The sequence below is a fragment of the Macrotis lagotis genome, chromosome 1 (genome assembly GCF_037893015.1).
Source record: "Macrotis lagotis isolate mMagLag1 chromosome 1, bilby.v1.9.chrom.fasta, whole genome shotgun sequence".
NCBI classification, from domain to species: domain Eukaryota; kingdom Metazoa; phylum Chordata; class Mammalia; order Peramelemorphia; family Peramelidae; genus Macrotis; species Macrotis lagotis.
Genome location: NC_133658.1, coordinates 32,911,938 through 32,926,187, shown reverse-complemented (window position 1 = coordinate 32,926,187; position 14,250 = coordinate 32,911,938). Strand labels below are relative to the sequence as shown.

Genomic DNA, 14,250 nt, shown 5'->3' with positions numbered 1-14,250 from the left:
AGTCCTACTGGCTATATACTAGTGAGTCAAAGTCAATTATAACTCGAGACATCATCAATTCAACAATAAACACACACACGCACGCATATGCACACACTACTTTCTTCAAGTTTTAACTCCTTAGCAAGTTATCTTGTGTGAGAATACTGATTGGTTCTCATCTAATATGAAAAAGAACCAACTTCACTCACTTTGTGGTGTTTAGGAATATTCTTATTGCAAAGCTGTTTCCTATAAATCAGAAAGCATTCCAAAATTATTATTAGTTATTGATTATTATTATTTTAAAGTATTTTTAAATGAATACCATTCTCAGTATAGCTTTCATCAATTCTAAATGGTCATATAAGAAACTTACTAGCTCATAAAAAGATGACTTCCATGTTAGGACGTATGGCATCCATTTTAGCTCTTCAGGATCCACATACACCATCCCACAGCGACTGACTGTTGCGGGAGAGGCAACCCTTAGATCTTGTACCTGAGATGGGAGAAGCAAACCCTAGAAAAAAGCTACTTATGATATTGTTGGCCCCTCATAGTCTGGCTAAGGGTGAGCTAATACAGTTTAAGTGAAGTCAGAAGAAGATAAAGGAAAAGTGATGAAACGGGGTGAAAAAGGAAATCTGTCAGAACAAGAAAAAGTTCTCCCTCACCATCTAAATTTCATGGAGGTACAATTGTCAATGTCGTTTTTCCAGCCCCTTTGGCCTGTGCACCACTTGCATAACACTATTTGTATGTGAGAAAGGAGTAGGGTCGGAGATAGGATCAGAAAAGATGCCATGATAGGACTTCAGTGGAGGCAGGTTGTGGACTGGGAGGGCAAGATAAGGAAGAATGGAAGTAGAAATGAGCTGTGGAAAGAACAGAGAAGGCAAATGAGCAGATGCACAGAAACTGAATGACTAGAGGTTTGAGGAAATATCTCATAAAAGCAAATTATGTTAGGTCTGCTTTGGATGGAAATACTATTGAAAATATATTCTGGATTATTCTGATCTCATTATCCTGTTTTACCATGGAACCTCAAACCCAGAACATTTTACCTAAATATAAGAAAAAAGGTGAGAATGTCCAGAGGTGGTCTTGGTCCTTTCCTCATCAAGGAAGTTGGCACTAGTTGGCACAGCCTGGTAGGACCACAGGATTAGATCTAGATTAGAGCTAGAAAGCTAGAAGGTCATCTAGTCTAATAAGCATTTATAGAGGACTGACTAGGTGCCAGTTGTTGTCCTGAACTAGGGAGAACTCCCTACACTCAAGGAGATTTCATTCTAATGGAGGAGACCACACATAAAGAAAGTTTCAGCTGCAAGTTAGATGGAAAAGTCCCTTGATCTTGGGGTGCAGCTGTCAAACAGATGGTGACACCTCTTCTTCAAAGTCATGTCCTTCAAGGACCCTCCTTTCCCTGGGAGGTCAGTTATCTTCTTCTGACCTCTACTCCTTTTAGTTGTAAGCCTTGTATTCTTGATCTGGGCTCAGTAAGCCAGATATACTATGTGTCTTTGACCTCCTTGTCTGCTGGCTGCACTAGATGCTTATCTGCAGACCCTGATTCTTTCTTAGACCATACTCTGACTTGATTTACTTTCTCCTATCACAGAGCAGACCAAGTAATATTTAGTCAGTTACTTAACAAGAATTCATCAATTCTCTATCTCAGGTGCCATGTTAAGTTCTAGTGATACAAAGAGAAATAAAAAAAAATCCTGCCTTCAAGGAGCTCACAGTCTAATTGATGAGACGACATGCAAATAACTATGTACATATATAATATAGGTGGAAGGTAATTTCACAAGGAAGGAAATGGTGGAGAGTCAAGCATCAGAATGGAAGGGTTAGAAGGGGTTAAGTTATAAAGAGCCTTAAATACCCATCAGAGAAGAAATAAGTTTAGAAAAAAATGGACAGGTCCACAGAATCATAGAAATCTAGTCCTCACATCCTAAAGTAACTAATACATCAGCTCAAAGCAATGAAATAGTCATACTTTACCTCAAACATCATATGGATATGAGGGGTGAGCTTAATTCTTTCACTATTAGCCAAACAAAGCATCTTATTGTCATCCAAAACAGTATTCATATTTTCAATCCAAAGTGCATCTACTGGCCCATCACTGATAATCCATTTGTGGTCTTCTGAAGTATCATTCACTGCTGCTCGGACACTTAGTGCCATTAAACCATCTTTCCACTCCAGGGTTAAATTGTTCACTTCCCCATACAGTTCACCCATTGTTATGGACTTTGGATTCAGAATATATGTTTTGACTGGTCGATAAAAGGAATTTTCAATTTCCATAGTATTCAATACCCCTAAGGTTTCAGCAAGAATTTTGTAAACTGTGGTCTTTCCACCACCTGTTGGCCCAACGAGCATGACACCATGTCTTACAAGCATGGTTTCATAGAGTTGAATAACTTTGTGAACCATACAGGCCTCGGGCTGAAGTTTTTGTCCAATCATGATGTCTATAATTGTCGACTGCAGAATACCATAATCATGTTCTGGAATGTGAACTCCGGGGAAAAGATCAGAAATAATTCCACTAAGAAGAAAAGCAAAGAAACAAAATTTAAGCCAGTCAGAAAACATGGTTACCCATTTGGATATTTAAATATTTATTTTATATCTTGTTTTTCTTTTCTTATTCTTATTTTTCTTATGATTTTCATATTTGCAATATTCAAATGGTTGAAAATATATTTTTTTCTTGCTGGTATCCCTTTGCCTGAACTTTTGGAGCACAACTGCTAGGAATGTATAATTATGTGTGATATGGCACCTATAATGTATCATGCTATATTTAGTGCTAATTTTGTCTTTCCAGCATGATCTAAACCTCTTGAAGGAGTGACACTATCTTTGTATTTCCCAGTGTCTTCTTAAGTGATGAATGCACAGCACTGGAGCTGTTGTCAGAGGAGACTAAGTTAATACACTGGAGTCAACAAAGCATTCTTGTTCACAGTGATATTTTCATAATAGAGAAGATGAGTTCCTTCATTCTGCATAGCCTTGGAACAAAGGTCTGCATTTTTTAAGGAGACAATCAGGATACACTACGAGAAACTGACAAGGACCTTAAGACATAAGTAATCTTTCAGACTGGTAAAATTAAAAGAAAAATTAAAAATTAAAAACAATCCAACAGTGTTGTCCCTCTTTGCAAAGGAGACTCTTTTTTATCATTAATCAAGCCCTACATCTCTCATTTGGAAATGTCTACTAGTGAGTCAGTGGTACAGGACTCAAGTTATTGAGAAATGTAGGGATAGAAGTTTAGATGCGAGAGTCATCTGCATACAGATGATAATTGAACCTATGAAAACTGATGTGTCCACCAAAAGACATGGTGAAGAGATTAAAGATGAGAGTCTTCAGAAGGTGATCCTGGATAGAACGGGCCTTGGAGTCTGGAAGACAAGGGTTCAGGTCTTGCCTCTGACATATTGGGTGAGGCATTAACTTTTCACTGCTTCCAGGAAACCTGCCATATTGCAAAATAGCTTCTATTTCAGAGAAAGCTTCATTCTGGAAGTTTCCTACCTCAGGGAAATTACAATTATCTGTGGAAAAGTCCATATATATGGAATTCTGGTCTTTCAAAACAGGATAATTTTATGATTCTATTATTAAGAAAAACAACTAAATAGAAGACAATTTTTTCTGTCCCAGAGATATTTTGTTTTCAGTCAATGAAGAGCATAACTATTTTCTTATGTTATACAAAAAAAGAAAATGACCATTCATAACATTACCTGAAGAGAAGAGCATCATCTGTAAGAAATTTGGGTAAATTGGAATCTCTCAAGGCTCTTATCAAAACAACATCTTCATTTAGGTTTGGGTTCTCCCTCTTGAGGGACCTGAATTTAGGAGATAGAAAGAGTAAAAAAATGGAACTGTTAGATTCTGAAATCTTAGCTTAAACAAAATCCCATTTCTGATACTTAATCTAGTTGTGTGACTATGAGCAAATCATTTTATCTTTAAAAGTTCCAGTTTCCCCTTTTTTGATAGAGGGATGATCATATCCCCTGTACTGATCTCATAAGATTGTTGGGAAGGTCAAATGAGATAATGTATGCTTGCGTTTGCAAACTCTAGATATTAGATATTTATCTTTAATTAGAGTTACTATGCATTTACTCTCAGGGGAATGTGGATACACAGAATGGTGACTCACAGTTAAAATTAAAAAGAATAGTAAAGTTAATAGTAATAGTAAAATTAAAAAGAATAGTAAGGATTGACTATTAGAAGTCTTATTTTTTCCTGATCCCCCCTAAAATCTGGAGTCTTCCTCCTGAAATTATAATATATATATATATATATATATATATATATATGTGTGTGTGTGTGTATGTTTGTTTGCATATTTGTGCATATCTCTCTCCCTTAAGATGAGCTCCTTGATAGCATGAATGGCCTTTTGCATTTTTCTTGCATTCCTCACACTTAGCACAGTGATTGCCAGTAAATAAATGTATGTTGGTTTGATCAAGTTGGCTTTGAACTAAAAAGACGTTGGAGGGAAGAATGTGCCCACAAAGATCTGCCAAACATGATACTACATGGAATAGTCCATCCAACATGATTAGACTTGTAGCCAAAAAGACACAGAATTCACAGGGAAAAAATATGCAGAAAAGGAGTCTGTTGTGAAATCCCTGGATTTCAAAGTCTACATGCAAATGCACCAATGATAGGTAACAAAGAGCAGTGAATTCCAGATATTATTCCAACAGGACAACTATTGTTATTGTTATCACTGAGGCCCTCATGGCACTGAATGAGTAGACATTATTCAATAGGAAGAATAGATAAAAGGGGAAAGTGGAGTAGGTAGTGCATGTGGAGGATATATTTTCATGTTGCTCTTGGGGAGAAACATGTTTTGGAGAGACTAAATGGATGGAGAAACAGAACTGAGGCCATATTATGCACCACATAGAGAGAAGGAGAACTTAGCTAAGGAGCTTGAACCAGTCATGATATTTTAGTCATGGAGATTTTAATTATCTAGAGAGGAAGTCACTCTTTCTGTGCCAAAATCAGAACATGTGAAAAAAACATGTGATTTGTTTTTCACGATAATTTTACCCTTCAAAAGATGGAACAAATGATTGATTAACTGGTTGCTGAAATAGAAATAATGGAAGCCTAGTGCTTATTATCCTGGCAGCTTGGGAGGTACAGTAGAGGGCCAGTTCTAGAATCAGGAAGATCTGAGTTCAAATTTGGCCTCAGACACTTAGTAGCTGTGAGACATCCAGATTCACTCTGCCTCAGTTTCCTCATCTATCAAATGAGCTGGAGAAGAAAATAGCCAACCACTCTAATATCTTTGTCAAGAAAACCCTAAATAGGGTTTCAAAGAGTCAGACATGCCCCAAATGACTGAACAACAACACAGAGTTTACTATATGTTAGATACCGTGCTAGACCTAAGAATATTCATTCTATGTATTAGACTTACTCCAACTGTCTATTATTTGGGTCCTAGAATTCCCTCATTTCCATTGTATACTTGAAATTCCTATAAGGACAGCACTTCAGGTGGCAGCTAGGTGGTGCAGTGGATAGAGCACAGGCCCTGGAGTCAGGAGTACCTGAATTCAAATCTGACCTCAGACACTTAATAATTACCTAGCTGTGTGGTCTTGGGCAAGTCACTTAACCCTACTGCCTTGCAAAAAACCAAAGGGAAAAAAAAAAGGACTGTACTTCAAAGACAGGATGGGACAAGTGTGAACCATTGGTGAAGATGAGAAAGTAGAGAATGGTTAGTCCTCAGGGGCACATAGAGGTCCTTTTAGCCTAACAGTGAAGAGCCTCAGGATGGGGTGATACAGCCCATTTTGTGACAGCATTTGAGTGTGATACCGTACCAACATATTGGGCTACTTGGGATTTTCTTACCCAGCCATGACCAAGACAGATTTCACTGCTCTCATGCCAAAGTCATAGTGATCTTGCTGAGAGAGCTGTTCACTACAAAGTTTATACATTTGAGTCATTTTTCTTGCAAGGATTTTGCTGGATTCGAACCCTTCTGAATATAAAATCACCTAGAATAAAAAAAAAACATATTAAGCAATTTCTTCTATACTAACAGCACTCTAATACCATCATGTTTCTTATGTTTTTTTTTAAATAGGAACCTTACTAAGATACTCAGTAACATATATAATTTATCTGTGAATTGTTATATCATTTTACAAGTAAATGTACAAAAAGATTCACTATCATTCTCCAAGTCATTCAACAGGAAAAGTAGCAGTAATGTTGACTTCAAGCTCCCTCCCGGTTAAATGGCATAATAGGGTCAGGGGATAGATCTGTGACTTTTTTTGGGAAAGGAAAGGCAATTCTTAGGTGAGGGAACCCCCAGACTCTTGTCTGCTAAAAGAAAGTGACATCTTCTTATCACTTTTCCAGAATTACACATCCAATCTGTGTCAAAGAGGAACTCGAATCCAGATCCAGGGATTCAGAGCTGAAAATGAAAACCATGCCTCTACTCAAAGAGTCTGCATTTTATTAGGCAGGAAATACACATGTATGTATGTGTGTGTGAATACATATATGAATGTATGTATATGTATGCACATATTATTGATGTATACATATGTATGAACAGAGAAACAAAGAAGGGTGGGAGAAGGAAACAGAGAAAAAGAGACCAAGAGAAAGGGGAGGAGAGATAGAGACAGAGAGATGTGATTTCAGTGGTACAGAAAATACTCTACCAAGGCAGATGGCCACTTTCTCAGCAACATGTACTCTGAGAGCAGTTCCTGGTACTCAGAGAGGTTATGTGCCTTACCCAGGGTTCCACAAATGGCATGTATCAGAATCAGGACTTGAGACAGTTATTCCTGACTCTGAAATCGGCTGCCGACTTACTATACCATGATAGCTTTCATATATACACATATGATGTTTGTCCTTTCTTAAAGAAGACCATGACATCAGGGAGATGGTGTCATGGTATGCATGTGAATTAGGTTTGCGTGAGGGTAGGGCTGTGTTGAGTCACCAGCTTCATTTTCTCCTCCAGAGCCATCTGGGCCCTGTAACCAGACATGAATCAGGATGAGAGGCAGTAAGAGTTAAGTGACTTACCTAATGTCACAAAGTATCTGAAGTTGGATTTGAACTCAGATTTTCCTGACTCCAGGGCTGGTGTTCTATCCCCTGTACCACCTACCTGTGCTATACAAGTATGGACAAAAGACTAATATTTTTAAGCCTACCACTACTACTAGTACTACTACCAACTAGCATTTATCTTTTATCTATTATGTTCTAGGTGCATGCTAGATAGTTTACAAATACTTTCCTCATCTGAGACTCACGACAACCCTGAGAGGTAGATGCTATCATTTATATCCTTTTACAGTTGATGAAACTGAGACAAACCAAGGTTAAGTGATTTGTCTAAAGTCATATAAGAATTGCTGAAGTGAGATTTGAACTCAGGTCTTCCTGATTCTAGGCCTTGGACTCTGTTCAATGTGTCACCTAGTTGCCTAATAATATGAGCAGTCTTTTTTCTAGTTTTACTGTAAGTTAATTAAATCTTAACTTAAGAAAGAACTTGTGCGTTCCTGAAAAGTGTCCTAGTGTGAAAACATTGAGAAAGGGGCAGGAAACCTTGAAATGAAAGCCATACAGACTTGTGGAATTTATATATGTTACCAGTTGTTGAAAAAAAAATATATATATATATACACACATGTATGTATATTATAAAGTTATATAATATAAGGCAAAGTAATATAATAAAGCAAAACTTAGATGAATCTGATTTTATAGCTGGCAATACAAACCCTAAAGCACTTCAAATATTTGTTGCTTAGTCATTGTTCAGTTGTGTTCATTTCTTTGTAACCCTATTTAGGGTTTTCTTGGCAAAGATTCTAGAGTTATTTGCTATTTCCTACTCCATCTCATTTTATCGACAAGAAAATTGAGGTAAATAGAGTTAAGTGACTAGTCCAAGGTCACAGAGTTGGTAGTGTCTAAGGCTGGATTTGAATTCAGGAAGATGAGTCTTCATGACTCCAGTCCTGGCAGCTCTTCCAGGCTGCTACTGTAGGTTAACAATCACTCCCCTTTATGGTAAGTGAACATCTTTATATGAGAGGAAGAAGGCAATTGGAGAGAGTCCTGGCCTTGGAAATGGAAAAGCATGGATTGTAGTCTTGTCTCTGACATGTGCAGGCCATGTGACCCTGGATAAGTCTTTTGACATCCCAGGCAAGTGTCTAAGACTTTAAGTTATAGAGAGGTGATGACCTGCAGTGGTTTAGGGAATTTCATCTCCTGGGTTGTTCTTTATACAAAAGACAACACATGTCCAGTTCTGCTCTCACATCTAAACAAAACAGCTATTTTCATCTTTTCATTTCTCTATCTTCATCTTCTATAGTTCCTTTTACTCTCTGTCTCTTCCCCTTCTCTGTCTCTGTCTCTATCTCTCTCTGTCTCTCTCTCTCTGTCTCTCTCTCTCTCTCCCTTTGTTCTCTCTGTCTCTGTCTTTCTTTGTCTGTCTGTCTGCCTCTCTGTCTCTATCTCCATTTCTCCCTTCTCTGTCTCTGTCTCTGCTGGTCTGTCTCTTTGTCTCTCTCCACTTCTCTCTTCTCTCTGTCTTTGTGTATCTCTCTCTCTCTCTCTCTCTCTCTCTCTCTCTCTCTCTCTCTCTCTCTCTCTCTCTCTGTCTGTCTTTGTCATAATTTGCCAATGAAGAAAGCTAACCCACTGTCACTAAATATCCCAGGAATATCTTTGGAAGAGTTGACAAGTGCTAATGAAGTGGTTGGAAAACAGTTACTTGAGTAATGTCAACATTTGTTCTTGTTCCATACACACTAATGCATAATAAGCCTTCACCAAGATGGAAATATTTTGCCTAGAAAGGAATAAATTGCAAATGAGATAAACAAAAAGACATGCTTAAAATTCTTACTTTAATGCTTTGTGCTCTAAATTATATTGATTTTTGTGGGAACTTTACCTCTGCAATCAAGGCGTAATTTGGCACCATCATAGCAATTGGTCTAAACAGAGCTTTCAGATTATCTGGTAATTCAGTTCTTCCCGCATAGCCAGGATTCATGGTGATAAATGCCACACAGGTCATAACCAACTTTATTTCACGCCCCTCAAACAGAAATCGAGAGAGCTATTGAAAAGAAATGGAGAACTATATTAATATTTTTGCTTCAGATTTTGGAAAAATCTTCAGATAATATCCTTCAGGTAATTTTTATTATGGACTTATTTTCTTTCTTTTACTGCCTTTGCTACAAAATTAGCAATAATTACAAGAAATGGCCAAACAAAATGACAACTACAGTCTCAAATAGAGCCATAAAATTCAAATAATTTACCTTTTGAGAAAGTATATAAAATTGAAATAGCAAAAATAACACATTTTCTCTCAAAAAATTAATCTGAAGAGAAACATCAAAAAATATTCTGTGACAAATATAGTGATGAAAATTAATATCCAGGATAAATAAGAAATATGCATTTAAGAATATAATAGTCCTTCCTCAATAGGTTAATAGCCAAAGTATATAAGGATATAAGCAGCTGAATTTTTAATAGCCATTAATCATAACAATTATAATAGGAGTTTGAACATTCCCCCTCTTTTGTGTTTGGAATTTGAAGTTACTAGGTTGGGAGACCTTTTTTTTTTTAATGTTTTTGCAAGGCAATGGGGTTAAGTGGCTTGCCCAATGCCACACAGCTTGGTCATTATTAAGTGTCTGAGGCTGGATTTGAATTCAGGTACTCCTGACTTCAGGGTTGGTGCTCTATCCTCTGTGCCACCTAGCCACCCCAGGAGACCTTTTTCAAAGACATTTGTAGGAGGTACTGATTTGACATCTAATTCTCTCATCTTTGTAAGACTGCATGAGGAACTGCATCTTTAGGGTTATTGCTTAAATTCATATTTTCAGTTTTCAGGAGCTGTTTTCGAAATATCTATGTATGTATGTATGTATTTAAAGTTCCTGTGCCTTCTAGTCTTCATTAAATTAGTCCGTATTTCTTCTGAGAAAAGTTGGGTTTGCCTTTTTAAAGATTCAGGTCACCAGGATATTCTAATTGGTCTCATGTAAAAGATTCTGGGATTTACTGATTGGGAAGGATTGTAAAAGTGGGATCTAACTTCTTTCTACCAAGAGTATTTTCAGGTATTTCAAATCATCAGTGCAATAATACATATTTATCTGCCAAAAATTATGCTAGAGGGAATAGCTGATGAATCAAAAATCTTGCTAACCACTTGGGAATATTATCCACCCAACAGTGTCCTGTTTATTTGTTCTCTGTAGCTCAGCCTTGTGCACCCCTGAGTTGGCTGCATCCATCTGGCCCAGCTCTGAAATCTTCCAGTACCCCAAACTACTTGATCTCAACCTCTCCAATGAAGTTCCAGTTTAATGACCAGAAATCCTCTTCTGTTTTCTTTTCCCAACCTTGCTCTAAGTCTAAGTCATCCCACTCTGGTCCAGGTCATGGTTTTCATTATTCCCTTGGGGGAATTTCATCTCCTTGCCACTACTACTACATGGATAGACTCATTGGGTTAGAGGTCAATAGGCTTCTTATCTAGCACTAGACAACTGTAATCAATTTAACTTCTGTGCCTTGATTTCCTTCTTTGTAGAATGAGAGATAATTCTTAGACTTTTCCTCCCAAGTCATTCTCTGCCTGCAAATATTATCAAAGAATCATTCTAACAATCTTGACAACCATCTACTCCACTAGATCCTCCTGCTTTTGAGTTGCTTTCTATCCATTCAAACCATGTTTTTGTTTGTATAAGAACTGCCTCCCAAGGTTATGAGCATCTAATGAGATGAGATTTGTAAAGCACCTGACACAGTGCCCAGCAAACAGTAGGCACTTAACTAAATGCTCGTTCATTTCCTGCCCCGCTTCCCATTCCTACTCTTCCCTTTCCCCTTCCCCGTCCTTCGTTCCTTCGTTCCTTCCTTCGTTCCTTCCTCCCTTCCTCTCTTCCTCCCTCCCTCCCTCTTTGTCTTTAGTATTCAACAACAACCATTTCTCTTCATTCACTATTACTTTGGATTATATGTTTTAAGAATTTTATTTTTTTCTCAAATAGCTAGGGGTTCTGGGAATTATAAAAGTTGGCTACAAATAAAGGTTTTCTTCATATGAATAAGGGAATATTCTCATGCTCTGAAAAATTAAGTGAATAAATTTATTGAAACATATCCATACATTTGGTCATTTAAAATCTTAAATAAACAATCCATTGATTTAAATAAAATATTGAAAAAATCACAACACATCTTGCCACCAGGATGTGCAATGTGGTTGAATATTTCGTGTCTTTGAATCCATGTCACAAGGATTATTCCTGATATCATCACAGAAGTCATAAACTTAACAAGACTGCTTAGTAACATGGGTTTGATGATAAAATTGGTGAGGGTAATTTTGGCATATATGTGTCTAGGTATATGTATATGTCTTTATATGATAATATATACATAATTGCTGAGTTGTTTCAGTGACATTCAGTTCTCTGGGGCCCCATTTGGAGTTTTATTGAAAAAATTCTGGAGTGTCTTCTCCAGTTCATTTCACAACTAAGAAAACTGAGGCAAACGGGGTTAAGTGACTTGCCCAGGGTTACACAACTAGAAGGTGTCTGAAGTTGGGATTTGAACTCAGGGAGATTGGTTTTCCTGACTCCAGGTCTGGCATTGTCATCACTGCTGCAACACGTAGCTGACTAGGAGGTTAAGAGATTTGTACAGAATCTGCTGTCATGTAGGATTTGAATTTAGTGGATTTAGTTCTAAATTGGTGAGTTCTCCTAGGAACCTCCATTGTAAGAAAGGGCCTGGATCCATCATGATGTATTCCTCTCTCTGACCTGTTTCAGATTGTCTGAACCTGGCCCCCATGGCCCTGTGGATGCTGGCACTCACCTTGTCCTATTCCACTATTTGGTTCATATATAAACACACACACACACACACACGTATACATACACACATGTGGATATATGTGTATGTTTTATTATTTCCTTTGAATGTCCCTTTTAGTTCCTTTTTTCTTTGTACATGCATTTATTTTAAATATTTTTGTATTCCTATGGTTTTAGCTCCTTTTTAGTTTTATGCACATAAGCATATATTCTTGATAGTTTTGTTTTCCTTTTTAAATGTTGTTTTAGCTCTTTTATGTATATATGCATACATTTTTAATATTTTTGCTTTTTTATATGTTATTTTAGTTCCTTTTTAAAGTATTTATGTACATAGGCATATATTTGAAGTTTTTTCCTTGTATATGTTGTTTTGGGTTCTTTTTACATGTATATATGTCTATGTACAAATATATTTTTAATATTTTGTCTTTCTTTGTATATAGTTTTTAGTTCCTTTTTACTTTGTTTATGCATATATATACAGTTTCTATTATTGTTTTCTTTTGTATATGCTGTATTTAGTCCCTTTTTATGTTGGTTACATATACATGTATATACGTATATATTTTAAAAATTGTTGTGTTCCTATTGTGTTGTTATACATGATCTAGCTCTAAATTTAATATTTTTGTTTTCCTTTTATATGCTGTTTATATATACACATATTTTAAAAATATGTGTATATATATTTAATATTTTTATTTTCCTTTTTGTATGTTGTTTTAGTTCCTTTTTATGTTATTTATGTATATATGTCTATGTACATATATATTTATTTTTCCTTTTTACATGTTGCTTTTAATTCCCTTTGATAGTATTTATGTATATGCATATATTTAAAAAGTTTTGTTTTCCTTTGTTTATATTGTTCTTAGTTCCCTTTTTATGTCATTTATGTATGCAATTTTTGTTTTCCTTTTTACATGTTGCTTTAAGTGTCACTTTTATGTTGTTTATGTATATATGTACATAAAGTTTCTAATATTTTGTTTTCTTTTGTATATGCTGTTTTTTAGTTCCCTTTTTATGCTGTTTATGTATACATGTTTATAGATACATACAGTTATGGTGATTATGTATATGTGCATATATTTTAAAAACTTGTTTTCCTTTGTCTATAAATGCCTCTATACAGGCATATATTTTTAATATTTGGTTTTTCTTTGTATATGTTTTAGTTCCTCTTTGTATATAAATGCATTTATTTTTAAAATTTTTGTTTTCCTTTTTATTTTTTAGTACATTTTTATATTTATGTATATATAGTTTTTAATATTTTGTTTTCTTTTGCATTTGTTGTTTTTAGTTTCTTTTATAGTGTTTATGTATGTATGCATATATTTGGGAACATTTTGTTTTTCTTTTTTATATGTTGTTTTTAGTTCCTTTTATGTTGGTTATATATATTTCTATTTAATATTTCTATTTTCCTTTTTATATATTATTTATTTACTTTTTATGTTGTTTATGTATATATCTATATATTTAATTTTTGTTTTCTTTTTATAAGTTGCTTTAGTTTCTTTTTATGTTTATATATATTTAAATAGTGATTTCCTTTTTACATGTTATTTTTAGTTCCTTTTATGTGATGTTTTAAGTATGTCTATATATGCACATTTTTAATGTCTGTTTTCCTCTGTATATGTTGTTTTACCCCATTAGGATCTAAACCCCTTGAAAACAGGGTTTTTTTTTGTTGATTCCTGCCTTAGCACAGTGCCTGTTCCAGGACAATGCATGCGATGCCCTCTGCTATTGCTCCTTCCTTCACATCTGTCCCCTCACCTCAATCACATAAAATACATAATTACAGCAATTGCTAGAATGCATGTACATTCTGAGGTTTGAAAACTGTCTTATACGTTATCTCATTTGATTCCGTGCACAGCACGGAGTAGATTTTATTATCATCCCCATTTTGCAAATGAGGATACCAAGGTTGAAATTGGTTATATGACTTGACTAGGATCAGTCACAGCTGAGAAATGTCTAAGGCAGGACTTGAATTTAGGTCTTCCAATGCTCTATCTGGAAGAAATAAAAGGACTGTACAGTCTTCCAGTAAGTATGACAAATTAGTTCCTTGATTTTTTTCTCCCCCTGCTACTTCTGGGGGGAGGAAGGAAACTCCCTTCATCAAAGCAAAAAGTATATCCTTGCACCCTTCAGTCCTGAGAGGACTTCCCCATTCCCCATGCATGCATCAAAGCCACAACTAGACAGAGGCCCCTCCTAAACCCAAGGT

At 35.9% G+C, this 14,250-nt stretch overlaps 1 protein-coding gene across 6 annotated transcripts in view; it reads right to left on the bottom strand.

Moving 5' to 3' along the window:
• The window catches only part of DNAH6 (dynein axonemal heavy chain 6), a 227,602-nt gene that overhangs the window by 108,148 nt on the left and 105,204 nt on the right, over positions 1-14,250 (bottom strand). For all 6 annotated transcript variants that reach the window (XM_074196146.1, XM_074196126.1, XM_074196152.1 and 3 more), the window contains 5 exons: positions 9,035-9,202; positions 5,935-6,083; positions 3,771-3,878; positions 2,002-2,557; positions 359-481 (listed from right to left, as the gene is read on the bottom strand). In XM_074196146.1, coding sequence (XP_074052247.1) covers positions 359-481; positions 2,002-2,557; positions 3,771-3,878; positions 5,935-6,083; positions 9,035-9,202 — 1,104 coding nt within the window. The remainder of the gene's footprint in view (positions 1-358; positions 482-2,001; positions 2,558-3,770; positions 3,879-5,934; positions 6,084-9,034; positions 9,203-14,250) is intronic.